Source organism: Silurus aristotelis (genome assembly GCF_946808225.1).
Source record: "Silurus aristotelis genome assembly, chromosome: 11".
Lineage (NCBI taxonomy): Eukaryota > Metazoa > Chordata > Actinopteri > Siluriformes > Siluridae > Silurus > Silurus aristotelis.
Window position 1 is genome coordinate 26828120 of NC_139584.1, and position 26909 is coordinate 26855028.

Genomic DNA, 26909 nt, shown 5'->3' on the forward strand with positions numbered 1-26909 from the left:
CGGGAAAAAGCTACTTAATTTTACATTTACTTTATTACTGTCCACCACTGTCCTCACCTCCCCCTACATCAGTCTCTGACTTTACAAACACCCTTGTGTCTGAAAGAATCCCGCCAAACACGCTTCAAAATCTAGTGGAACATCTTCCCAGAAGACTGCTGGCTATTATAACAGTAAATGAAGACTAAATGAGGGTCAAAATAAAAAACACGCACCAAACATGGTCAGGTGTCCACAAACTTTGTTCTTTGGGCAAACAAAAAGAAATAATAATAATAATAGAGAAACTGAGAGCAAGAGAGAACGAGAGAGAAAGAACAAGTCGAGGGGAAACACAGACGTATGTTTATGACTCAGATTCCAACAGTAAAAGCTTCCTGAGCTCAGTCTTATTGTACAGCGCCTGTACTTCAGCCCACAGAGATCGCAGATTATAGTTATTATGGGAAGGCTGTTGGCGACACGCGCGCTGTTCATTAACGTTCGACAACACTGGGAGCAGTGTAACCCTGACTCCTGCTGCCATAAACAAACACATCGCCCGCTGCTCATCTCTCACAACATTGCCTGAACACAGGGCATCGAGTCAAACTTTCTCACGTGTAGAGACTCGGTGATGGGTTCTGATTTCTGGTAATGGGAGCGATGCAAGTCAATTAGCCGAAAGTATTCATCCTCCATCAGTATTAATACACATTATATTATGCCATACACTGAATTTAAACCCTAACCTCAAATTCAGTAAACATTTCGGCTCTTTTGGGGTTATTTTTTTATCCAGAATCAACAAAGTGTTGCCTATTGGCTAGATCCGGCCTCTGATCCAAAAACCCATCCTCAAACACTAGCCAAGTCAAGAGAGTCAAAAAGCTTTTATTGTCATTTCGACCATATATAGCTGATGCAGTACACAGTGAAATGAGACAACGTTCCTCCTGAACCCAGGTGCTACATAAAACAACATAAAACAACAGTCACAGAACAGAAGAACACAGGGCCAGTAACTAAGATCCACGCCACATAAAATGCATGTGTGCAACTGGTGCAAACAGTGCCAAAGACAACACAAGACAGTGCAAGACGACACAGGACAGTGCAAGACGACACAGGACAGTGCAAGACGACACAGGACAGTGCAAGACGACACAGGACAGTGCAGGACAATACACAAAATATAAAAAATAAAAACAGCAATAGCTCTGCCAGTAAAACCTGTCGTGACAGAATAAGGTGCACAGTAGCAGAAAAATGTAAACAGAGAAATGTAAACAGAATTGTGCAATTCTACAACAGCAGCAATCAAAATAAAGTGAACAGTGACCAAAGGATTTGGACAGAATATTGTGCAAAAGAGAGCAAGTCCCGGAAGATCAGCAACAAACGGCATGTAAACATAGCAGCTCAGTGGTTAAGGCATTGGATCTAATAATGGTACAGTAAGTTTATATCCTATCCACACCAATCAGCCGCTCTTGGGGCCCTAAGCAAGGCCCTTAACCCTATAGCTGCTCAGCTGTTGGAATGAGATAAATGTTAGTCGCTGTGGATAAGGAGCTTCTGACAAATGTCTAACAAATATATGTGATGGCCCTCTCAGTCATACTGTGTGAAAATTAGGATTTGGAGGTCAAAATGTACTTATGACGCCTGGTTTAGACCATGAGAGGAAGCAACAGTCTTCACAGTGGAAGAGCTCATCTTCTCTACAACTCGTCGTCTTTTTTGACATTCATGGCATTGTGAATCTGGAATTCATCCTCAGGGGCAAGACTGTCAAAGCAAGTTTTTCTGCCAGGTTTTAGGGCATCTGGAAGAGGGATTTAAGCGAAAACAACTGGATTTGCCTCAAAACTTTTTGATATCACCATATATGTGGCAAGTATGGAAGATGGCAGGCTTGACTTCCATTCAATTCAAAACATCGCCAGACAGTTAAATTGGACAGTACGCCAGAACCTGCAGAAAAACGGGTTATCAAAGGCTCAAGAGATCCTGGTAAAGCCAGGTTCCTTACAAAAGTCACAGAGTTCTTCAGTTACAGTACCAGACCCATCTAGCAAGCCTGTGACTACTTGTAGCAGTAGAGTGGCAGAAACCTTCTTGTTAGAAGGACATGATTATGTAGGTGTTTTAAGTATGTTGTTGATTGTTTAATCAGTGCGATTGAAAAAAATTGCTTTAGTAAATATGTTTGGAGTTGTTTGAAGATAATTTATTTGCTGGTGGTATTTAGGTTCTTTAATACTGACAAAAGGAAACCACATTATTGAAAAGGAACATGATATTGAGAATTGTTTGTGGTCATAAGTACGGTATGTGCTTTTTGAGCTTCGCATTCCACATTTAGTCCCAACTTGCTCTTATAATTCCTTCCACTCTCCTGGAAAGATGTTCCTCTAGATTTTGTTTTTGTGTGTTTGTGGAGATTTGTGCTCATTCAGACACAAGGGAAGAGTGTTAGTGAAGTCAGATACTGATGGAAGTGAGTTGAGGAGTTCCTGGGGTGCAGTCAGTCATGTTCCATTTGATCCCAAAGGTGTTCAGTAGGGTTGAGGGTCAAAGCTCTATAGCAGAAAATCTTCCACTCCAATCCATGCAAAGCATATTTTCATGGAGCTGGCTTTGTGCACAGGGGTATTGTCATGCTGGAACGGGCTTCGGTCTCCTAGTTTCAAGTGAAGGAAAAATTTCATGTTGCTGCATCCAAAGACACCCTATACAATTGTGTGCCTTGGAAATATGTCTGGAAAAGTGTGTATCTCAATACTTTTGTTCATATGGTGTAGTTCACAAAACTGCAGGTCAAATGCAGTATCGCAAACTTTCTTGTTTTTTGGATTTTCAGGCCCTTAAATCACCCCCTTTGGGGTGCTTTTATCCTCTAAAAGGCAACCCAGGAACAAAAACGGTTGTTATAATCGCGAATCTTCAGTGTTGTATAATTTATGGAAATCATATAATTATCAAATCTGATATCAGTGTATGTCTTAATACAGACACACACACACACACACACGATAAAATCTACACATTTAAATAAACCGTTTGCTTGAACAACCTCTAGAAAGACTCGTCCGAATTCCCCAAGGTACCACAGACGAGCATTCGGTTAATACGGCTATGATTCGCTTAAGATAAAAACCACTCGGCTAGTGCGACGGGATAAATCTGGCATTATGAAGTGTGTTACAAAAAGGCGCATTGCACAGATGGAGCGCTTTTCAGTGGTAGATTGAGATGCGAAGATTTGGAGTAGCTGAATGATCCGCGCAGGCAGATAATATATGTAAAAGAACAGAGACTCCCCGATAAGCATGCTAATCCTCAACAGTGCCAAGCAGTGAGTGCACAGACACTGCCAAGTATCTGCGATGGAGCACACACACACACACACACACACACACACATACACGTACACATAAAAGCTCTCCCACCGAAGTACAGATCTACACCCTCATAGCCCGGATACATTAAAACTCTGCGTTGCTCTGCCACTTTTCCTAAACTCGTACAGTATGGTGAAAGATTACGGCAGGTTTATGGTACGCAGCCCCCACCGTGAGCGATAGTCTAAATATAAACACAGGTTGGAAATGGGCTTTCGCTTGACTTCAGGCGGTTATACGCCGTTTCCACAGCAACCCTTTTTTTTTGTTGTTTTTGTTAACTTGTGTGTGTGTGGGGGGGGGTTAACAGATTCTTCTACATCGACAAATCTTGATTTCTTCATCCATGGTACGGCCCGACAGATCGTCGGCGCTGAAATGTACCGCAGAGCATCGCACGCTTTTTTTTTTTTTTTTTCGTTCGCGTTTTTTACACCTCGCTGATAATCAGAAGTGGTTAAGTGGCCGTAATCGGCAGTGAGGGTCGAGTCCGTAAACAATATCTGGATCTCTTGAGGTTTCAGAAGTGGCTGAATCGCAGGCAATTACGCGAAGTTGAATGCGTTCGGAGCGTTCGGTGCTTTTTTGCGCCGCCATTGGTAGACTCCTGGACACCAATTCCGTAGTTAATTATCTGCTCCGCGATTAATGCTCTACGAGCCAGCGTCGATTTGCTGCTTTAATTCGTGTCCTTGCTCCTCCATGTTCAACTCGGCTCTTTACACTATAAAACATCAAACAATAAACAGGTTTCTGCGTTTTTTTGGATTAGATCGCACCTATTCTTTCAGTAAAAATGAGCGCTGGTGCATTCGGTAAAATGTCTGGTATATTAGCTATATTGCATAAAGTAGTACATTGTACTAAAGGTATCTAACGTAGGACAATAAGGAGTGCTGGCATTGTGCATTGATTATTTCTCCCAATTACTTTTCGATAATAGACATATTATAAGGTATCTAACTTTCCAATAACAATTTACCGACATTTTACATTTCAAGGTTTTAGATTGTCATTCACCATTGGTGTCCTGTCTGAATCAATTCACCTCTTAATACCATCATTATGCCACCACAGCTATAGAAATCGATATTCTACAGAAACGCAGTATAACAGAGCGCTGCATCACAGACAGGAATCTCATGCCGTGAGAATGAATGGCGATACTAAAGCAGGAAACCCAATGACCGCAATCCAACAAGTCTCCTTTCACTGCAGCCACAACTGCACCTCCGGCATACGCCGTCTCTAGCAGAAGCATCGATATTTACCTCATAAAATGACCCCGTGTTTTCTGCGCATTTTTCCCCCCCGTGCATTACAGTTTTCCTGGGGATTGGAAATGAAGGCAAATTGTGTGTTTTTGTGCAAATTAGTAGAAATGGTTCACAATGTTCAGCTTTTCCTTCAAAAAGCCCGTCTTGCAAAGCGTATCTGTGACCAAACCAGTTACAAATCAGTCATTGTGGAATGAAACAATAGCTAATAAAACTTTCTTTCGGTTTCTCCCATTAGGGGTCGCCACAGCAGACCATCCGCATGTTTGATTTGGCACATGTTTTTACGCTGGATGCCCTTCATAACGCAACCCTCCCCATTTATCCGGGCTTGGGACCGGCACTAAGGCTTGTGCAACCCTAATGGCTGGGGTCGGTTCTCTGACCGGAGATCGGACCCGGGCCGCAGCGGTGAGAGCACTGCAGCCTAACCACTAGACCACCAGGGAACCTGAAACAATGGCTAATAAATCCACATAAATATATTTGAGCTTGTATAGTTTTGTACAGTTAGTTACAGATGCGGTTTGCAAGGTCTGAATAGCGGTTAGGATATAAAAACGTGGGACTCGGAATAGAGAAATCGCAACCTATATGGTTAAAACGAAAGCTTCAGATGGTATGGTATGGTATGTCTTTATAGCCGCTGGCAACACTTATAGCAACACGTAAAGGACCGCTGAAATCTGATTGGATAAAAACGGGTTTGTATATGAGTTTCTATCCAAGAAATGATGAGTAGAGACTATTATATATTAAAACATAAGCCAATGATTTTGAAAGGGTATCAACACGGAGTGTGCCAGGATGGTGTTGGACCATCATGAGTTTCGAGAGCAGCTTCAGTGCACCTTGGCAGCGATTCTACACGTGACGATAGAGATTTGGTCTTACACTTTACTCCAGAATTTGCTTTGAGTGTTCAAAAGTGGTGAGTGTCAAGGCCATAACAATATGATCTATAATTTGTTCACATTTGAATATTATTAAATATACATAAAGATTAGTGTGTGTGTGTGTGTGTGTGTGTGTGTGTGTGTGTGTGTGTGTGTGTGTGTGTGTGTGTGTGTGTGTGTTCTTGCAGAAAAGCGGATGATGACAACGGCAGTCAAGAACATCTCTTATAACCTTTAAGACCTTCCTTTCACCTTCCTCTTAAGATAGTGACCTAGTGATGTAGCGTGTGGGAAATAGAGCAGTAGACAGAAGTGTGTGTGTGTGTGTGTGTGTGTGTGTGTGTGTGTGTGTGTGTGTGTGTGTGTGTGATTGAGAAAAAAAGAGACCGGTCTAATCTCAGCAGCTACACCACTCCTTTTTTCCCTCTCAGTCAGGATTCAATTACTGCCCCTTCTCTGACTTCTGACCTTTGCCACTGATCTCATCCTATGCCCTCTGATAGCGGCCGCCGTTTGCCATCCGCTATTCCCTCCCGTCTTCCGTGCTGGTCACTTCTTCTCATTTTTTTCTTTGTTCCCATTGTTTTCTTTTTCCCCCAATTTCCTCTGCCTTTCTATACACTTCCGGTGTTCATGCTCCTTCTTATTTCCCATTCGCCTTCTCTGTAGTTTTCCTGCATGGTTTCTTTTGGCTGTTAGCAGTTTAGCCTTTTGTTGTGCTTTGTTAGCTTGTTTAGTGAAAGCTCACTATGCAATTTGTCTCTTCCATCAACTAAAGAACTCCGGCAGCAACCATGTTTTTAAGAGATGTGATTTTTGAGCATCACATTTAACATTTAGTCCCAATACGCTCTTTTGGGAAGATGTTCCACTAGATTTTGGAGTTTGCTTATGGATATTTGTGTTTATCAGCCACAAGGGTATTGCGAAAGGCAGGTACTGATGTAGGTGAGAAGGTTAGAAGGTCTGGGTTGCAGTCAGCATTTACATTCATCCCAAAAGTATTCAGTAGGGATGAGATCAGAGCTCTATAGCAGCAAGATCTTCCTCTCCAAAGCATGTAAACCAGATCTTCAAGGAGCTCACTCTGTGCACAGGGTGGAACAGGTTTGAGTTTACAGGTTCAAGGGAATGCAAAATCTTATTATAGCACGATCTAAAGATGTCCAGTACGATTGAGCGTTGTGGTAACAGTTTAAAAAAGAACCACATAAGCAGGAAAGGTCAGGCGACCCAATACTTTTGGCAATATAATGTATGTATTTTTGAATCCATTATATTTATTGACAATGACTGTTACTAATTATATTTTGTGTCTCTGTTAAAGATGTCATTAACACTACTAGTGCCTGTGAGCAACTTTTTAGCACCGCTGGCCTCAATCTTACCTCAAAGTCCAAAAAGTGCTGGAATAAATTCCAAAAACGTTGAGAAGCAGCTTGAAGTTGAATCAAAATATTTCCCCTCTTTGAAACTGAGAGGTGCATCAAATTACAGTCAGCTCTGAATATTCAGATTTGCTTCAATTCAAATGATTTATTCATTCATTCATTCATTCATTCATTTTCTCCCGCTTATCCGTAATTCGGGTCGCGGGGGCAGCAGTCTAAGCATGCCCCCGCCTTCGACTGCTGCCCAATCCTCACAGCACCGTCCCTTACGGTCCCTCCTGCAGGTGGTGAGCCCACGGGGAGGCGGCCCCACGTCACTCCGACGCCACGGACCTTGATATTTCCCTCGTAAGGGAACCCCCGAGCATAGAGGGTTAAGGGCCTTGCTCAAGGGCCCAAGAGTGGCAGCTTGGCGATATCGGGGCTTGAACCCCAGACTTTCCGATCGGCAACCCAGCGCCTTAACCGCTGGAGCCACCACTCCCCTCAAATGATTTAATTTCATTTTAATTGTGAATTGACGAGCCCCTTTTGGGAGATTGCTTTAGTATTTTGTCTTTGTTTCATTCTGGCATGTTGAAGACACTGTTGTGTTGAGTTTGTTTAATGCAGTGTTACAGGTGTACAATTTGATTCTGTATTTTCGGAAATGAAACATCAAATCAACTGTTTTGGGATTTTCACTAACATGCGTCCTGTTGTAGCTTGGTGACTAGCGCATCTTTGAGCCTACCTTCAATATGAGTCAAATACGCGAGTACTGATCAAATCAGATACTCAGAGATTTTTACTCAAGTCATAATGGAATTGGTGACTTTAAAACTGGAGTAATGGTTTTGCAGTAAAGTATTTCTATATTTCCTCAAATAGAATTTTCTGGTACTCTATACGCCCATTTATATTGGTGTATTTCCCATGTCCAGGTTTTTAAGCTTAATCCCTTGATCCATTTTTTGTTTTATCTACCCTGTCATAAAAAATTCCAAATTCTTCCTATTTTTTTTTTATCATGTTTCCAATTTTTTTATTCTTTGCTCATGGGCAGGATTTGTTTGATATATCTAGTACAAAGGTGTCCAAATTTTCTTTTCTATAAAGGGCCAAATTTGATCGAGGGCCACGTGGAACTGACGTTAATCCGAAGGGTATTATATTAAAATGAAAATTGCAATGATTCGCCTCATTTATGAATTCATAATGTTTAGGAAGAAACGAATAATGCAGTTTTGTAGGTCAGTGAAACTTATAGTACAATGAAAAAAACGATCCCATTTAGAGCGCATTATAAAATTCATGCTATAAACAACAAGGCCTCTGTTTGTAATTTCAGTTTCTTCTATTGAAAGACATGAAGCTGCTCCTTATTTTTCCACATAAGTCACGTATTTCTACATTTTCACATTTTTATTTGAATTGTTTAGCAGCTTAAAAATAGAACCAAAAATATTATGTGAAATGTGAAATCAGAAATAAACATGTGTTATTGTCATTTTTCCCCCCGGCTCATATTTGCCATGGTGAGCCAGATCGAAGGTGGTCAGGCCCTAGTTTGGGCATCTCTTGTCTAGTAGCTCGATTTATTTTCTTGACTTGGGCGAGCATTTCTAGGGAAAGAAAAAACTCCCAAGTGGATCCCTGGTCATGGCTGCTTTGTGAGTTCCAGCATTTCCATTATTTACAAGATATTCCAGTTATGGAGAAACTTCAGTCCTTTCTCATGTGAGGTCCCTGTTCCTCTTGTGCTTTTGTAAATTTTTTCTCAATCATCTAATCTTCTCTAAGCTACTGTTGATGCCTCCTAAGCAGACTCAAGTCTGTATTAACTAATTAGCCAAGTGGTTTTGAGTGTTTCCTGGTTAAAAAGGGATTTAGGATTGATTGTGTAGCATTGCAGCAATGTTGCGTTTGTTTATTGAGAAAAAAAGGAGAATAAAGATATAATGAACCAGGAGACATCTTTTTAGTTGGTATTGGCTCAGGGATCAACCATGAACTTCTGAACTCATAAAATAATCTCCCCCTGATCTCATCCTATGCCTCTGATAGCGACCCTCTCTCTCTCTCTCTCTCTCACACCCTTTCTCTCTTTCTCTCTTTCTCTCTTTCTCTCTCTCACCCTCTCTCTCTCTCTCTCTCTCTCTCTCTCTCTCTCTCTCTCTCTCTCTCTCTCTCTCTCTCTTTCTATCTCTCTCTCTCTCTCTCTCTCTCTTTCTCTCTCTCTCTCTCTTTTTCTCTCTCTCTCACACCCTTTCTCTCTTTCTCTCTTTCTCTCTCTCACCCTCTCTCTCTCTTTTTCTCTCTCACCCTCTCTCTCTCTTTTTCTCTCTCACCCTCTCTCTCTCTTTCTCTCTCACCCTCTCTCTCTCTCTTTCTCTCTCACCCTTTCTCTCTTTCTCTCTCTCTCTCTCTCTCTCTCTCTCTCTCTCTCTCTCTCTCTCTCTCTCTCTCTATTTCTCTCTCTCTATTTCTCTCTCTCACCCTCTCTCTCTCTCTCTCTCTCTCTCTCTCTCTCTCTCTCTCTCTTTCTCTCTCTCTCACACACACATACACACATCTGTCTTTTTATCATTTGTTTCTGATTAGATTTGTTTTTGTTTTGATTCTTTCTTTTTTATGTTTCCTCCTAAAACTCAGAGGACATGCAGTAGTTTGTTGATTGTTGTATTTTCTTTTTCTTTCTTTCTTTCTTTCTTTCTTTCTTTCTTTCTTTCTTTCTTTCTTTCTTTCTTTCTTTCTTTCTATTTTGTCTATGGTCTGTTTTGGTCGGTTTGTTTGATTCTTTTTATCTTTTTTTGGTTTTTTTTTTTTGTCTGGTCTTTCTTTCTTTCTTTCTTTCTTTCTTTCTTTCTTTCTTTCTTTCTTTCTTTCTTTCTTTCTTTCTGTTTTTTATTGTGTTAATGTAACACACACAAAACGAACAGTGTGGGTTTTGCATTACTGTAATATACTGTATATTCCTTGTCATCACATGTACTGTTTCAAAGCAAACAAAGAAAAGTTCCATCAAACGCACAAAAACAACTGAATAAGCGATATAGATAATGCAACGTAATTGCACAGAAATCTCAGAAGCGACACACTGTTGTTCTGCTTCGACTAAACCGCTATGCAGCTGAGCTTCTGGCACACACTCACCAATCAGCATTTCTCATACTGCTTCCAAAAGGCCCCAAAGCCAGAAACTAAATAGCTGGTAGTTTGGTGAAATGCCAACATGTGTAACTTTAAATAGTCAAGCCCTAGATTCCTGTACAGTAACACAGACGTGTGTGTGTGTGTGTGTGTGTGTGTGTGTGTGTGTGTGTGTGTGTGTGTGTGTGTGTGTGTGTGTGTGTGTGTGTGGATGCAGGTGATCAGTGTGTGTTTGTATACAATGGTTAAATAGCTTGTTGAAATGAATACACAGGGGTGTCAGCCTGAGTGTTGAGGTCAGGGGCAGGCACTGAGACAACAATCTCATTCTCATAGGATTCTTCTTTTTATGATCACAACACATCAGTTTGCTAACAATCTGCCGGCAATAGTTTATTATATATATATATATATATATATATATATATATATATATATATATATATATATATATATATATATTGTATTTATTATATCCCTCATGTCACCTAAACTACATGCTGCTTTATGCTGCACACACACTGATTATTACCTGCATTCACACACACACACACACACACACACACACACACACACACACACACACACACGTCTGTGTTACCGTACGGGAACAAACAAAGTAAAAAATAAATAATTATATATATATATATATATATATATATATATATATATATATATATATATATATATATATATATATATATATATATATATATACAGTATATACACACACACACACACACACACACACACACACACACACACACACACACATTTCTTTCTTTCTTTCTTTCTTTCTTTCTTTCTTTCTTTCTTGCTTTCTTTCTTTCTTTCTTGCTTTCTTGCTTTCTTTCTTGCTTTCTGTTTAGTCTGAATAATGTGAATAATGTATCAGTAACTCAGTAACCCCCGCTTATATTATTTATGATTTATAAAATGTGTGTGTTTTTATTATTATTATTTTGGAATAATCTTCTTATCTTAAGAACTTTGAATCCAAAGTAAGTGCATTAGAAGGTTTTATTTTTTTTCTTCTGTGCAGCAATCAGAAAAAGAAAATGTTAGTTTTTTTCATGATGGGCATGTTTACATCAAAATCCTCCACATAATCCAAAGGCAATAATAAATTGACTAAAAAGGAGACATTTTATTGAACTGTGTCCTGCGTCCGTATGCGACCCGTCATGGGAAAGTATCCGATCTGGAGCACTGTGCACTTTCCAGATCCTCTGTGACAATATGTTTGTTTTGTTTTATTTTATATTATTTTCATCTATTTAACTACAGATGAAATTGTGTAGGAGCGACTCTTTAGCATCTAGAATTTAAGTAAAAAACTTTAACGTTAAATGTCACGTTAAATATGACAAATGGATTTTTATTGAAAAATGATTGTCTGGCTAATATTTGTCATGGTAACGGTATCTCCATTTCCGTCCTTCCATTCTATTTCACTCCATTGATTATTTTCCTGTGACACCACCCCTTTATTTTATTTATGCGAGATGAGAAAATGCGAATGACTCCGGCTGCTTAATTACTTTATTAGCGTCAGTTAGTAGAACGGCCTTGCGTCAATATGTTCTAGTGTGGTTAAAAAATTATCTATCTATCTATCTATCTATCTATCTATCTATCTATCTATCTATCTATCTATCTATCTATCTATCTATCTATCCATCCATCCATCCATCCATCCATCCATCCATCCATCCATCCATCCATCCATATATATATATATATATGTTTGTGTGTAAAATGGAAAAGGTGGTAGCGTAGTGGTTGAGGCATTGGCCTTTGGATCTGTAGGTCATGAATCCCAGCCACAACATGCTGCCACTCCTGGGCCCCTGAGTAAGGCCCTCGGCTGCTCGGTTGTAAATGTAAGTCTATTTCATTCCTAAAGACATTTCTTTGCTCTACATGGATCCCATAGGAACTCGAAAAGTCAAGAAATGGCGTAGCCTACCTAGGAGTCTTATAAAATGGTGATCAGTGTGGAGAAAGGAAGTTGTTCTAACCACATAAAGTGCATCATGTGCAACCTAGTGCAAAGCGTTCAAGACAAAAGACAATAAAAGACAGTAAAGGACGACTAGTAAACCTACTGTGAGACATGTTATACAGTACAGAGAATTGTAAACAAATACACAAAATCTTGTGCAAAACAATCATTTGTTAATAACTGAACAAAATACGGTACATAATTTAGCAAAACAGAGCGATGTATAAACTATACTGTATATATGTATGCGGCAGGAGGGCACGCGGTCGAGCGTAAGCTTCTACAGTACATTTTCTTGCTAAGCGAAACGTTTTGATGCTCTTTTTTCCGTATCGCTATCATAAGGTCGAAAGTTGAACCATTGTAACTCCATCGGTATATTGTGTTAGAAATTGCTGCTATTACAACTAATATAGCATTGTATTAAACCGAATGTTAAGCTTAACGTAAGTTACATTACGCCAGCAGATTACATTTCATTTACACCCTTTTCCAGAGTGACTTACAACTGATGTGGCTGGGATTTGAACTCACAGCTTTCCGATACACAGACCAAAGCCTTAACCACTGAGCTACTACCTTTCCCAAGTTTCTGTTAACTGATGAAATATGGATTTGCTCTATTTATTTTTACCTAAAATACATCCAGCTGGTGTCAAAGAGAGAGAGAGAGAGAGAAAGAGAGAGAGAGAGAGAGAGAGAGAGAGAGAGAGAGAGAGAGAGAGAGAGAGAGAGAGAGAATGGCACATAGAAACCAGATGTCTAATTTATTTACATTTTACATTTATGGCACTTGGCAGACAACCTTATGCCGTGCAACTTACATTTTTTAATCATATTTATACAACTGAGCAGCTATGGGGTTAGGGGCCTTGCTCAGGGGCCCAGGAGTGGAAGCTAGGTGTGGCTGGGATTAAAACTCATGCCCTTTAGATCCAAGTCCAACGCCTTGATCACTAAGCTGCCACCTCCCCTAGTTTACATTAAGTGTGCTAATGTTTTGTGAAGACATTTGAATTTGCTCATTTTGTGTACCTGAAGTATTTACTGGCCCAGCTGGTGTCACAGAGAGAGGAAGGGAGAGAGAAAGTGAAAAAAGAACGAAAGAAAGAAAGAAAGAAAGAAAGAAAGAAAGAAAAGAAAGAAAGAAAGAAAGAAAGAGAGCGAGAGAGAGAGAGAGAGAGGGAGAGAGAGAGAGAAAGCAAGAGAGATCTCTCAACCCCCCACAAACGCACTTCTCTTTTACATTTGTGTCCTCCATCTGTCTAAATGCACATTAATTATACACACATGTACATGTTGCTCTCCAGGGAATATGACATGCATGAAGGGATCTCTTTACACCTTGATTAAGTTCATATAGTACATCTGTTGTCGCTGAAGAATTGTATCATAAATATATGGCTTTTATTACTGTACGTCTTATTATATCTCTTATGCACTAAATATATATATATATATATATATATATATATATATATATATATATATATATATATATATATATATATATATATATATATAATGTACCATATATATATATATATATATATATATATATATATATATATATATATATATATATATATGGTACAGCGTTTGTCTCCAAGGCAACAGGTCTGAGAACAGTGCACACACATGCACTCAAGGTTTTCCCGCCGGCAGCGACAGCATGTGGAGGAGGCACTATTGTTGCTGTGTGTTTGGGTATTACCTGCGGGCGCTATCGCTAAAACTTAACAACATCATCCGATTATTAGGCTTACGCTTGTTTCGCTTCATCGCTTTGTGTCAGGTGAGCAGAGGATTTGGCCCCTGGAGGCGATAGGTGGGGGAGCGGGGGATTTTCGATTTCCACGTATTAGCGGCTTTAATTTGTGCGATTATGAGTCATCGTAAGTAGTCGACGGGTTGTTTAGCATATTTTTTTAGATTTTTTTTTTTTTTTCAAAAAAACGGTTTGCCGAGCCTCACGCTTAGGAGGAACATTCTTTTTGTGTTGTCTTTATCACGAAGAAAACGTGACGCGGGCTTTGGTGAAGCTGTAAGCTTTTCTAGGCATTTCAATCCAGGATTCTTTTTTATTTTGGATTGTTTTTTATATCTACATAGAAAACGTGTTCAAGATAAAGAATATAAATTCATTATTCAGATTTCTTTTACAATATCCTGCTAGAAAGGTTGTAGGTGGGAAGTGGGAGTTCATTAGTAAAGGCTTTGGGTTACCGTTCGGAAGGTTGGGGGTTCAAGCCTTAATATCTCCAAGTTGCCAATGTTGGGCCCCTGAGCAAGGCCCTTAGCTGTCTATACTCTCGGGGTGCTGTATTATGGCTGACACCAGGTTTCTGCTGTAGCATCGCTGGGATATGGGAAGAAAGAATTTCATTGTGTTGTGATGTACATGTGATTAATAAAATGCCACTTTATTTTTCACCTGGTTTTTAAAGGTCCACAAAATGGGACTAGGATCGAATGGCATGCGGCGACAGAATTTAGGAAAGTTTTCATCAGGCCCAAAGCAAGCACTCAGATACAAAGCATGAAGGACAAAGAAAGACCGTGTTTGCTAACATGGATATAATTAGAATAATGATCGATTGTTAAATATATCATCTTTAGTCTGGTCAGAAAAAGGTTATGGTTCCAATCTGTGTATTTTTCAGGTACTAAATCATCTACATAGACATTTTCCGATATACCAATAAATCCTCCTACTTCCCGAGCTTCTTCTTTTGCTTAATACAGCAAACAGCTCGACAGTTGCGTCTGTACACGTTATATGTGCGTGCGTTTGTCTCTTAGCCGTGAGGAGGGGCTGCGGTGGCACGATGACCGCCGTGATTGACAGCCCCGTTTGCCGCAGAGAGGCGTATAATAATAACGCCATCATATGGTCTGGCAGATTTTGGGCTGCGCACCAGAGATGACAAATGTGCTCACGCAATAATTCAATCTGCTCCCACAATTCTCCAACTTTTACGGCGACACGCGAAAGCCGAGCAGTTTTGGAGCAATTAAGACGGTCAGTCGCAGTCGTCGCCGTATAGCGGCCCGAAATGTCTGCCAGGTTGTTTACGGGAAAAGTGTTGTTGCAAAAGACAGAACGCAGGAAAGGAAGAGGAAATAACAAAAAAAAAAAAAAAAAAAAAAAACTCAGACAGATTGAGATGCAGCGAACGTGCGGCGAGGAGCGGAAGATGGCCTGAAAATATCAGCAGCTAATTAGGGCATTTTTTTTTTTGCTTCTTTCCATACATCACACATTTTCCGATGAGGCTGGAAGCTGTGTTTGAGCTGTTGGTCTTGTCGCTGCATTCGGCTTAGCTGATGTTGTTTTATCGATATCAAACTTCCCGGCGATCTTAAAATACTTTTTTTAAAATGGGTATTATCGTGCTTTGCTTTACTCGGTTTTAAAAGCGAGGCTGTAGCCAGCAAAATGCAAATGAAATTCAGTCACGTAATTAGTCGGTTCTGTAACAGGTGGTGGATTGACTTTCTTAGAAGTACAGGAAGACTGGATGATCCAAACGTCATTTTTCATTATCATATTACTATCCTTTTTTTTTTATTATTTATTTTCAAAACACTTTCTCTCTCTTGCTCTTTTTGCAGGAAATAAAATATACATTGATAATGGTGGACCCTGATGCCCCCAGCCATGCTAACCCCACTCGAGCCCACTGGAGGCACTGGCTGCTGACTGATATACAGGTAAGTGAGAAAAAAAAATGCTCCCTATAGGGATCTTTCATTGCAGCACATACTTTAGTCCATGCACAAACATTTAATAATAAAGCGCCCGGATGGGGGTGAGGTAAAAAGGTATGTTTTTTGGTTCATTTGTGTCTTTGTATGCTGTGAAATGCCATTTTACATTCACGGAAACTTAAAAGTTCCCCTTGTGAACAAAGCAAGCATCAAGAAAAAGTTTTGCAAAGAGTTTAAGAACTTAAGCCCTGACCTCAACCTCCTCATCCCTCTTCAGTGCCTGAATGAACACAAATCCCCGCATCCATGCTTCAGAATCTAGCGTGAAAAAAAGACCCATTTTGGAATTGAACATCCACGAAGCATATATGATATATGAGACCGCTGGTTGTCCACAAACGTTTGACCCTAGAGTGTGTATTAGGCCCGTTTAAAGTCCTGGGGGCTTTCATTCCTTTTACTTCACCCTTTTTTTTTTGTCACATTTCGACTGTTCGATCCACTATTGCTGAAAACGAGATACTTTTACCGCTGCCCAAGCATGTCTGTAACTTTTTTATGCAAAATACAACCGCTATTAATTACGCAAACAAATACAAAAATAAAGCGTTTAATATTTTTGCATCAGCACAATTGAGCTGAAGGTTTTACACTTATTTTTCTTTCGCTCATTACATCAACCTTCCCTTCATCCTCTTTTATTTTAGGTTTTTAAAATATACTGAGAGTGAAGAGATTATTATGGGGAAGGTCATTCTCGAAAATATTCTTTGTAGAAAAAAAAGAAAAATTCGAGGACTTTTGTAATTATGTTGTTTGTTTCTCATGGGGAAAAAAAACCCCTAGGATTTTTACTACTCGATTTTACTACTCCGTGATACCAGGAGGGATCTTTTTTTTAGGCCTTGTTTATCATACTATCAATCAAAATATATGATCATCCTTCTCCATACCCCCTCTGTCCTCTACATCTGCCTCTTTCAAACTAACCACCTGCATGTCTTCCCTCACCACATCCATAAACATTCAGCTCGGCCTTCCTCTTTTCCTCCGTCCTCAAAATTCCTCTACATGCACATAAAACTTTCTTTCGGCTTCTCCTATTAGGGGTCGCCACAGCGGATCATTCGCATGTTCGATTTGGCACATGTTTTTACGCTGGATGCCCTTCCTAATGCAACCCTCCTCATTTATCCGGGCTTGGGGCCGGCACTAAGAGTGGCTGGTTCTCTGACTGGGGATCGAACCCGGGCCGCAGCGGTGAGAGCGCCGCATCCTAACCACTAGACCACCAGGGACCCCACCGCTACATGCACATGAACCATCTAAATCTCACCTTGTCTTAAAAAAGTCCTTGGAATACATTTATTTCTATAATATCTGAATAGAATTGTTCGTTGCAGTTCTTTTTTAAACATCGTGAAATAAGGAATCGGTATCGATCAGAAGTCCCGGTCAAACTGCGTATACGCTTCTAACGAACTTTAAAGTCTCGCTTTAATAAATAAATAAATACAATCCTTACACTGATTATAAAAAAAGACAAAGCTAAAGCATGGATTTGGCACACAGAGTCCTGGACATAATGTGTAAAGGAAAAGGTGTCAAAAACACTTCGTTGGGCAAACAATTCCTGGATCGTGTCGACTGTATCTGCACCTTCCATGTGCTTCACACTTGTGCTGCGTTTCCGATGCGTTGCATAATGACTGAATAAAAATATCATGTTAGTCATCAGGAGACGGAGAGCCAGATTCGGCAGCGGGGACACGGGTGTTTCAGCTAGAACGAAACTTTCCAAATACTCAGCATTCCGGTTGATTTTCATTCTTTCTTTTTCTCCTTCTTTCTTTCTTTTTTTTTTTCTTCGGAGGGCCCCGAAGGCAACACCGTGTTCGCAGAAGCACCGGGTGTCATCTCTCGTATCCTTAAAACTGACACATATCACTTTCACGGGGCGAAGAAACTGAAGAAGCTGAAGTCTGAGCAATGTTTGCTCGCCTAGCGCTTTAATATTTATTATGATAAGTGTCCGTGACAGACGGGTGGGCGAGCATTTCTTCTGCATGACAGCAACAACTGCACGTCAGTTCTCTCGAGCTCGAGCGCTGGGGAAGAGTGGTGCGAGTGAACGAGCGAGCGAGACAGCAAAAGATGAGTGTGAGGCCCAGATGGCCTTGTACAACTCATTAGTACCCTTTCCTCTTACAGTTGAAAGGGAAAAAAATCAACGTCAGAGTGGCTTCATTTGAGATTTATGAATTACTACTAGTGTGTTTGTTACCTGTGTGGGTGATCAGGCTCAGATATTATATTGTAATTTATGGTATGTCATGGAAAAAAAAAGGCCAAGAGATTAGCGTTTTCTGCACAGACTTGCCGTGTACACCGCTAAGAATTATTAGAGCAGCCTTCTTTATTCATCTCAGTAAACCACGAGCCAAACGAGCCAATCTGGAACGATTAAGATTCTGCGTAGGTGTACTGAACTCTCTGATAGGAAGTGACACCATCGGAAGCCTCGTCCCCTTATTCATTTTATATCTCGCCTCGCTTGCATTCCTCAGTTTAAAAGATGTGCACCTTTCTCATTCTTTGTAAGGCTATATGGAGAACATTAGCAGTATATATATATATATATATATATATACTGCAAATCTTTTTGATAGATAGATAGATAGATAGATAGATAGATAGATAGATAGATAGATAGATAGATAGATAGATAGATAGATAGATAGATAGATAGATAGATAGATAGAGTTGCATATATTATATATTTATCACATAATTCATATAGTATTATATATTATATAGTTAATATGAATGAATAAAAAAGGATAGAAAAAATATATATATATATATATTTCATAGATAGATAGATAGATAGATAGATAGATAGATAGATAGATAGATAGATAGATAGATAGATAGATAGATAGATAGATAGATAGATAGACACACGCATATAGTCATATAGTTCACATGAATTAATTTTAGTTTCCAAATAGTCCAATTTATTCATTTATTTTTATTTTTGCTAAAATGGAAAAAAAAAAAAAAAGGTCCACAATAAAGTTGAACACTTTCTTATTAATTGCTGTAGCTGACATTTTCCACCAGAAGAGATGGAAAGAATGAAAACTTTTCTTCGATGTGAACTTTTCTAACTTCTAATGCTTTTAGCATCTACGTCTTTCCTAAAACACATGAGTGGCAGCTTGTTATCTCCCCATATTCCTCATATCTAATATAGCGTCAACCTTAGACATGTGAATTGTCAAAGGACTATATGGGAAATGTACCTCTACCATCACCACCCACCTCACTGGGACTCGGTAGCGCTCCTATTTAGGCTTGGCAGGTGCTGGGAGGGTTGGTAGGGTTGCGTCCTCTTGTGCCAGTCAGCAGAAAAACGCATTTGAGCAAATTATATTTTAGCATTTCTTTTACTCCTGCACTGACTATATACGTTTAGAAGAAATACAAACATTAAACAATTGGATTTAGCAATCAGGTTTTTTGCTTTTAAATATTAAAGGAAGCACAAAAAGTACTTTTTCTTTTTTTATCCTAATAATAAATGAGCCACTGAAACACATAGTTTGGAACTCGGTTGTAGATGTTATGATGATTAACTATTCGTAAAGTTCTCCATTGGTGCTGAAGTATGCGTTCGGTGGTACTAAAACACACACACACACACACACACACACACACACAAACACACACACACACACACACACACACACACACACACACACACACACACACACACATTGTTTCTGTCAATTCTTAAGGTCAATTCTTTAAATAGAAAGATAGTATCGAGGTACCGAAATATCACAGCGACTGGTAAAAAAAAAAAAAGCATTAATAGACAGCAGGAATAAAATGAAGTCAATGGAAAGGATTAGCGAACGGCAATATTTCATTGTTTGAATTGCAGGGCTGACGCTTGATTTTACTTTTTGTTTGTTTACCGAAACTTTTCACTCGCTTGCGAAATTTCTGCTCAGAATTAATGACACTGGTTAACTTTTCTGTGTTATACAGTAGGTATGAACATTACATACATGTAGCTTGTCTCTTTTTCTCGCACACATACACACAAACACACACACACACACACACAAACGCACACACGCACACAAACACAGATGAGTCTCCTCCCCGTCTGGCCAGGAGACACGCCGTGAATAAACAAATGTATTTCAGGTGCTCAGACAGACAACCTCTCAATACCCTGTCAGTGTGTGGGCGGTGGCATGCGGCCTGTCCGCTCGCCGATTGGCCGGCAGGCAGCGCCGGATCCGTGATGAGCAGCCGGGGTTGGTCAGAGGTTTAATGAGGCGGGTGGGAGGTGAGTAATTGCTACAGTGCCTTCTTCGGACTTCGCTTAGGCTATAATAACGTCCCGTGTGAATGTGTGGAATTAGGTGTCCTGGAATACTCTGGGGCTTCAGGTGCCACACAAATGAACGCTTCCCCTCTCACTCATATACTCCCTATTTAGAAGTCTGCCCTGTAATTCCTTTTTTTAGAAATTAAATTACAACTATGATTTGACTCGCTACGCCCCCGTGCAGGCGCGACGTAATGTCAGCCGCGTATTGCACCGGGATAACGAAACGTATTGTTTTTCATGTTGCCCGGCGATATAGTAAGGAAGCAACCACACTTACATGTCACGACCTTCGGATTGCTGTACAAGACATATTATATCATTTCTCAACATTGTATTTACACTCAGGATCGTCAACCAGACGCGGAAATTATTGATTTGTCAGATTATTAAAAAGTAATTGTAGCATGCAAAATATAACATGCATTTTCACTTAATATAGTAAAAACACGTGTGTGTATTATGCTGTATGGTAACATCTCGACTCATATATTCTAAAAGCATTCTGAAATGGCTAAAAAACTATTTAGACTTGTATATACTGTATCATTGTTGTGACACAATACAATTTTACATCGTACAAAATTGTACATACATTTTTTTAAAATATGTACCAGATTTTTTTATTTTTTTTATGTTCAAGTCTTGTTTACATTATTTTAAAACAATCGACATACTAATTCCTTTCTTTTTTTTGTTCCATCAATTAATGCATGAAATAAAAGGATCACCTTTTACCAGTTTTTTACTGTTTTACCAGTGAAATCAAACTATCATGACATCATCATCATGATATTGTGTATGGTGTGAATTTCCTTCATATATCGTGATATTCTCGAATGTGTTTAATAAATTTCCTCACCCCTACAACCTACTACATATGTACTACTGTATATACACTGACGATACTGTTACCAGCAGTCTAAAAAAATAGCTGAAAATCATACATGAGCATGTAAAATGTACTCCATTACAAGTACAAAGTCACTGATTCCAATATATAAACTTGAGTAAAAGTCTTTGAGTATTTGAGTATTTGACTCGTATTGAACGTAGATTTAAAGTTGCACTAGTCCTCAACATTAAGACGCATGTTAGTGAAAAGTCAAAAAACTGTATTTTTTCCTAAAATACAAATCAAATTGTCTCAACACTGCAGTAACCAAAATCAGCATGTCATCAGTATCAGTGTCCATATAAGAACTATTAATGTTTAATGGACAAATAAAATTTAAAGTAAATCATTTTAGATGAAGTATAAAACCAAATATTCTGAGCTGACTGTGATTTGATGCACTTCTCAGTCTCAGCCATATTTTTTTTTATCAAACTTGAAAAAACTATTCTTTTGGGAATTAATTCAAGCTGTAAAAAAAAGTGCATCTATTGAATAATAAATGGAGTTGAGTGGAGAATAAAAGATCCTCGCTACAGTGTCGCTGTGTTTACTGTTTTGGATAGTTACTGTGTCTTCTGTCTCCTTGACTCATGTTGTCTTTTTGTTTTGCTTTTTTTTTTTTGCACTGAATGTTGCACAGGGGCACTTTGTGGTTTCTTGTTCAGGTACTTTAGTGTTCCTGTGGTAAATTGATGTAGTCTGATGATGTAGAACCTTGGAAATGTTTCGTTTCACTGTGTACTGCACTGCATATGGTTAAAATGTCAATTAAGCCTATTCGACTTGACTTGAACAGAGAAAGAAGGCAAAAAAAGTGACTACAGCACGGTAACAATATCAGACAATATTTTCACGGGCCGGCCTTTAAGGTGTGGCGGATAAATACAACTAAATAAAATGATACGACCGGCATTAAAAAACTGATATTTTCTACTGTGTTTCCACTGTGTTGTTTTTTGTTCATTTTGCTCGCTTGGGGGTTTAAATTTAGCGGTAATGTATTATGTGTTAGAGGCCGGAGCAGCCCCTTTCAGAAGGTAGCGGATGGAGGTACGACATGTGATCGAGGCATCATGACATGCATCAAGAGTGAGTCATAGACAGATGTGGAGGAGAGAATCCGGTCATTTTCTAAAATAAAACCGTTCAAAATCAGATAATAAATCAAACGAAAATAATGTAAGTTATGAATTCTTTCTGTGTGGCCCGGGACCAATTGTGCTGGGGACCACTGCTTTACACCACTGTTTCTTACTCATTTTGTCGTGAAGACTTAAAATCAATTATATGCATCTTCTATTTTGTATATACATAAATCCTATGCAATACATGCACCAGATGGAACTGGACTTTTTTTTGGAGAATTTCTTCTCCCAGACACATTATAATGTTTACAGGTCAACAATTTAAAACATCTCAGTATGGTATCAAGCTTCTTATATTTTATTTCAGACTTCATCCCCAAGAAAACCATCATAATGGTATGACAGAATTTCGGTGTATTTGCTTCTATAAGCCGAAATTACAAGTACAATTGACAGACGAAAAAAAAAAATGGACGAGTCAGTGTTTGAGAAGAACGCCTAAAATCTGTCTTTTGTTTCAGCTGACAAAATCCTCCTCGAACTTACATCCCGACCAATTATATAACGTTTTTTTTATTTTTTACTTTATAGCTTGAGGAAATTGTGCTCAGCTTAGTTAACGATAGAAGCGTACATGAACTCCGACACTATGAATAGATTCGAGGAGAGTTGTCAAGCTGTGCTAATAATCGAACTGTAAAAAAAAAGGGTCTTAAATCCATAAGGGATTGAAACTCCCCCTTAGGAAATGTACAACATGCACTAAATGTTAAAGAACTTTATGTTGAACTGTAAGCATTACTAAAAAAAAAAAAAAAAAAAAAAAAAGTTCTAACTACAGTCCATTTATTTAAAGAATTCGACGCAGGCTAAACCTCACGTTTCTGTTTCAGCGACGAAAACCAGAGGGCCGATGTTCCCTTTAGTTTGAATTTGTAGCCGGTGTTAAGTTGTGAGCACGCGAAGAAAACGCAGAGGTGTCGTTTGTATGTTTTCGCTTCCTTTCTGCCAAACGCCGTTGTCGTCGTGCTCGTTTTAAACGTGTAATAATAGAGATATTTTCGGCTTTTTTTTTTTTTTTTTTAAATATGACCTTGCCAGGATTTTTTTAAGTCACTAAAAAAGGTGGTGACTAAATGCCATTACTGGTGCACATCTCTCGCCCTTTCCATATGAAGAGATGATGTCATGATTTTGCTCCAAAAAAAACATGTCCGAGCAAGTAAAACTGCCTAAATCTCAATATCACAGCTCCATTATCGACAAGTTCACATCCTTCTCCTGCTCCATGAAGCGTTGGATGTGAGAAGCTGCAAAATGGCACACTATCAAAATCACTTGACCACTGCCTGCTTTGCAAGAGCATGTGTTTTATTCATGGGCTCTAGGAATACTGCTTTCTACACTCTTTTGACATACACAAATTGACAGCCAGGATCCTGTCCTATCACGGAGAACTCATATTCGTCCGGCTCGACGACAACTTGAATCCCAGTCAGCGAGTGTCGCTTGACACATGGGACACTGAGGGGTTTTAGACAGAAAGGTTCTCTCCGTCTAGTTGGGTCGGCTACATGATATGACGGCGTGTCGGGTATTTTTGAGCATATAATTAAACCGATGGTGTCATTGTTTTCTAAGGCTATAAATGGGGAAGTGTTGGTCTTTAGGCTGATGTATCTGGATTACACATTACAACACATCATTAGGGAAATGTTTATCAAAACAAAGGTATTCCCATTCATTCTGAGCGATTGCAGTAATCCAGTAGATTTAGATGCTTATTTCTGCTCTAACACTTTATTCTCAGTGCAAAAAAAAAAAAAAGGCGACCTAATAAATTAGACTTCTCCATCTTCTGCTTTTTAACGCTGGAATACACTCTGCATCCAAGCATAAGAAATATCCATCACTCCTCATTAAGGTTGCCATAATTTCCCAACAGAAGTCACCGTCACCATGCTTCATTTTCACTTTAACTTCACTGTTCCTTCACAGACGACTCTCGTTTGTTTGACGTCTCGTGTCCGATTAGCATTATTTTAACTATGTTTCTACATTGTCAGTTACTGAATTCTCGGAACTCGCAGGCCAGTTCCTGGTGCTGCTTCGACTGTGAACGTAAGTAGTGAAGAAAAATCCGAAGACGTGTTCATGATCGTGGCGGTCTTTTGGTTAAACTCCTCACGTATCATTAAGTAATTAACGCTAATCCACAATGCACACGTAGGCGTTTCATTTAGCTGCCAGCGCTGCTATATTTGTTGATGACTTGAGTAACCAGGTTGCTTCTCCATATTTAGTATCTTCAGCTAGTAAACCATGAGCGAACTCCTTAGAGTGTTTGTCCAGCATGGTGTGAGTGTATCTCAATGTGGCTCCACCGCATGTCCATTTGATTGTTGTTTTCTTTTTCCATCCTATCGTAATCTGACCTTTCAGACCTATGAGAAGTGTTTTCGTCGCCGTATTTACACCACGCTTAGCGCGTCATTTCCTCTGTTTGGCAGCCCTCGTGCAGATGGAACCTTCCTCTCGCTTTATTGCCAGCTCGCCAATCACAATCAGCTGCCAGCTGAAGCCACCGCTCGAGATTCCTGGCACTGATAGCGAATCTTTTTTTTTTTTTTTTTTTTTTTTTTCATTCTGGTATTGTTTGTGCCATGTTTTCTCTCACTAGAACTAATCGCTCTGTGCACTTCGGTCCTTTGTCCGTTCTCTCTCTGCAACAGTTACCATGCAACCATTTCCAGATCAGATGCTCGAGCTCTTGAACTGCTCTTAAAACGCCGATGTTCTCGCGTTCCTTTTAATGTTAAAGTCATTTCTTTTCTTTTCTTATTTTTTTAACCAGCTTTTTTACACTTTCTATCTTTATCGCAATGCACACCGCTTGTAAATCTCGCATCTAAACCTGCGTTCATGAGAGCAAGCCACCTGCCTCGCATGCTGCATTTGTCTCTTAGGGTTGGTAGAGTATAGAAAATGAGTAACGTTACTTCGTTACTACGTGGCTGTGGTTCCATAGATTTTTATTGTATGACGGTAGAAACCAAAATGTATACAAGTTCAGTGTTTAACATCGTTTTTTTTTTTCAACTACAGTACTGTGCAAAAGTCTAAGCACCCTATTTAAAATAAATAAAAAAAAAATAACACTAATTAGGTGTATTAGATGTTTGTAAAATGGTAAATATAGTAACAATGTTAATAGGCCATATTTCAGATTGGAAAATAATAATGACTGTCAGGTTTGTTCTGGAAAAAAAACTGTCATAGTCCATTTTCGGCATTTGGCAGATGGTCTCATCCAGAGCGACTTACAAGTATCTCATTAATACAACTGGGCAATTGAGGGTTGACCTTCATATTAAAAATCCAACAACTCAACCACTGAGACACCTGAACCACCTCTCTTTTTAAAACTGTATTCTGATTTAAAGACGTACCAACAATTGACCATATATTAGCCTTTTACACTCTTACACTCAAACTTTTACTTTCATTAATGTTTTATATTTTTGTTAAGCTTTTCAGTATTATTTATTTTTACACGTGCCTCAGGCTGACGCATCGTTCTGGAGACCAAACACTTATTAAACTCAAAGTATGTGTACTAGTAGAGGTTTTAGAGGTAAAAATGAACAGTTGTTGCTTTAGCATGCCAGCCACTGTATGATCAAAAGTATTGGGGCACCTGACCTTTTCCCAGCTATATGTGGTTCTTCTCCAAACTGTTACCACAAAGCTGGAGACACACATTTGTACTGTCTTTGGATGCGATATAATAGAATTTTGCATTCGCTTGAACTTGGAATCCGAAACCTGTTCTATGTTCCTGTGCACAAAGCGAGCTCCTTAAAGATCTTGTTTACATGGTTTGGAGAGGAAGATCTTAAATAGCCTGCTAAAGAGCTCTGATCGTATCCCTGCTGAACACTTTTGGGATGAATGTGAACACTGACTGCACCCCAGGCCTCCTCACCTCACCTACATCAGTACCTGCCTTTACTAACACCATTGTGGCTGATGAACACAAATGTCCACAAGCACACTCCATAATCTAGTGGAACATCTTTCCAGGAAGAGTGGAAGAAATTTTATAAGAGGAAATTGGGACTAAATGTGGAATTCACATACATACGTATGACCAGGTGTCCACAAACTTTTGGCAATATGGGGTAATTTGAATAGAAATAAGAAAATCTCAGATCAAGTGTTGGTCGATTGTTGCTGTAACATCGTGTTACGGACAATTCTTACCGGAATCGGAGTCTGTTGTTGTGTTCAAGCAGGCATTATATGTTAATATGGATATTAATGCAAATTGCTTTTGTTTACAACGAGAAATTGTTAGACGTACTAATTATTGTATTTATTATTATTATTAATGATACTAATAATGATGATAGTAATAATAATATTAATAGTAATAATAAATGTCCTATTACATTTCATGATTGTTCATGGGGGAAAACAAAATCAACATAAAAGCACAGAGAAAAATCACATAACTGTGTCCAAATAGCGTTTCTTTTTCCGCCTCTATTTCAAACCCTTAAACAAGGTTTCCTCGTGTGTCCGCAGTGTTTTTGCGCAACCGACGTCTGCTGAGCCGTTCTTAAGTGAAGCAGGAATTGATAATGAAGTTATTAATTCCAGTGGAGCAGATGGTGATGAAAAGAGGAGCCTACAGGAGCTGTAATGCCCTCCTAGTTTAGCG

The 26909-nt window shown here is 39.2% G+C and overlaps 1 protein-coding gene across 1 annotated transcript in view; it reads left to right on the plus strand.

Annotated features, from left to right (window-relative positions):
• The window catches only part of pebp4 (phosphatidylethanolamine binding protein 4), a 119167-nt gene that overhangs the window by 36785 nt on the left and 55473 nt on the right, over nucleotides 1-26909 (plus strand). Inside the window, exon 5 of the mRNA XM_083554076.1 lies at nucleotides 15703-15801. Within this exon, the coding sequence (XP_083410202.1) occupies nucleotides 15703-15801 (99 nt within the window). The remainder of the gene's footprint in view (nucleotides 1-15702; nucleotides 15802-26909) is intronic.